This window comes from Leucopleurus acutus (assembly GCF_964270905.1).
Source record: "Leucopleurus acutus genome assembly, chromosome: 19".
In the NCBI taxonomy this organism is placed as follows: Eukaryota; Metazoa; Chordata; class Mammalia; order Artiodactyla; family Delphinidae; genus Leucopleurus; species Leucopleurus acutus.
This window is the reverse complement of record NC_139161.1, coordinates 14,496,213-14,498,001: the sequence shown is the minus strand read 5'-3', so window position 1 is coordinate 14,498,001 and position 1,789 is coordinate 14,496,213. Positions and strand designations below refer to the sequence as shown.

The 1,789-nt window shown below is 61.8% G+C and overlaps 1 protein-coding gene across 1 annotated transcript; it reads right to left on the bottom strand.

Moving 5' to 3' along the window:
• Nucleotides 1–20: 20 nt before the first annotated feature.
• Nucleotides 21–613, bottom strand: LOC309975600 (sodium channel protein type 4 subunit alpha-like; the record flags this gene model as incomplete). The annotated part of the gene is made up of 3 exons (XM_082860777.1): nt 21–69; nt 116–252; nt 341–613. 3 exons carry the CDS (start codon nt 611–613, stop codon nt 21–23), a joined length of 459 nt encoding a protein of 152 aa, XP_082716903.1.
• Between the last annotated feature and the right edge of the window lie 1,176 nt (nt 614–1,789).

Below are 1,789 nucleotides of genomic sequence, written 5' to 3'. Positions count from 1 at the left end.
GAACAGCGTTGGGGGGAGAGTCAAGGAAAGTGAGGGAGCAGGTGGGAGGGGAGGTGGAAGGAGGGCCTCCTGCCCACCCCCGAGCCCCCCCGCCTCTCCCCGCCCCTGCGCTCGCCCCACTCGGGCAGGATATGAGTGGATGAGCACCTTGATGGCGTAGCGTCTGAGGGTGCTAAAAGGGCTCAGCACGTAGAGAGCAGGGGTGGCGGAGAAGCGGAAGATGGCCTTGCCCTTGTTGAGCACGATGAAGGTCTGCGGCGGGGAGAGAGCTGTGAGGCCCGGACAGGCAGACAGCTTGACAGTGGACAGACGGGTGGAGGGAAGCCTCCCAGGCCCGGACCTTCTTGTCACTGTAGTAGGGATCCAGTTCCTCCAGGGGGATGCCAATGACCTCCGGCGGGGGGTCCCCATAGATGAGGGGCAGGCTCTTGCCAGCCTCCAGGTCACTGCACGGCTTCTGTTCGGGCTCCTCGATCTCCATCTGCTTGTTCCGTTGCTGCCGGGCCTCCTCCTCCATCACCCGCCGTTCTATGGCTGCCTGAGACTCCCGGGTGAAGGGGCGCAGGCTCTCAGGGCCCAGAGGCACCACCGTGGGCAGAGATGAGGTGGCCATCCTCGCATCCTGGGCTCAGGGGCCAGCAGGGCGGCAGGCAGCTGGGACGGCTGCAGCGTGCAGCCCCCGGGGTGCTGGGCGGCCACCCCGCCCTGGACCTGCTGTCCGCTACTCACCTCCTGCCTGACCAGGGGCCAGGGCGGGGAGGTCGGCGTGCAGGCCCTTCTGGGGCTGGAAGATGTGCCTGCCGGGCCCAGGTGCTGCTGCACAGGTGCTGGACACAAGAGCATCACCCCCAAGCCCCGCACCGCACTCTCCCCAGCAAGGGCTTGGCTGCACTCTGCACTGACAGCAAACCAACCAGGTCCTCTTCCGCCTTCGAGACTTGGGGCCAAGGCCCCAGTGCCTTCAACCGCCTCCTGGTCCCAAGTTCTGGGGACTGTGTGGCTTCAGCCTATGGGGACAGAGAAAAAACACAGCTGGCTATGCCCATGTGACCTCTATCCAGCAGTGAGGCAGAAAGGAATCAGATGTGAAATGTGAGGGTGGATTGAGGATGGGCCGAGGTGAGGGGCCTGAGGGGGTCAGCCTAACGCAGGAATGGCAAACGGATTACATCCTGAGGGCTGACTTGGATCAGCTGCTGTTGGCTGCATTGGAGATGCGGGCAAAGACTATCAAGATTGCAGCCTGAAAAAAAAAAAAAAAAGATTGCAGCCAGACTCAGTGCAAAAAGACTGCTGTGATTGATTAGTGATGTCTGCCAGGGGCATGAGAAAGGAGAATGTGGTACACCTGCCTGTACTCACCGTATCTGGCCTGGAGGGAAGAGAAAAGGAAGATGTGGGAATGTGGAGTGCCCTGTCCTGAGCTTTGGGGAGGTGTGATGTTGGTCGGGGAGAGGGAAGAAGGAAGGTTCCCGGGCACTGCCAAGGATCCCACCAGCTCCCTCCCCCAGGACCCATGGGACCTAACCCACGGGCAGGCAGGGGGAGCTGGAGTGGGAAAATGCAGGGTGTGTGTGTGGGGGGTCATGTCAGGAGAGCCTGAGGATGCTGACGTGGAAGAGAAGGACACACAGGAAAGGTCCTGGAGACAAGGAGACGGACAGTTTCAATGGTGGGGGCAGGGCTAGAGCTCCCAGGGACTGCTTTTGGCTGGTGGTCCCTGTATGAACTGGGCTGATAGCGGGGTCCCCACCAGGAGCTACAGAGGCCTGTGAGAGCTGCGCAGCCC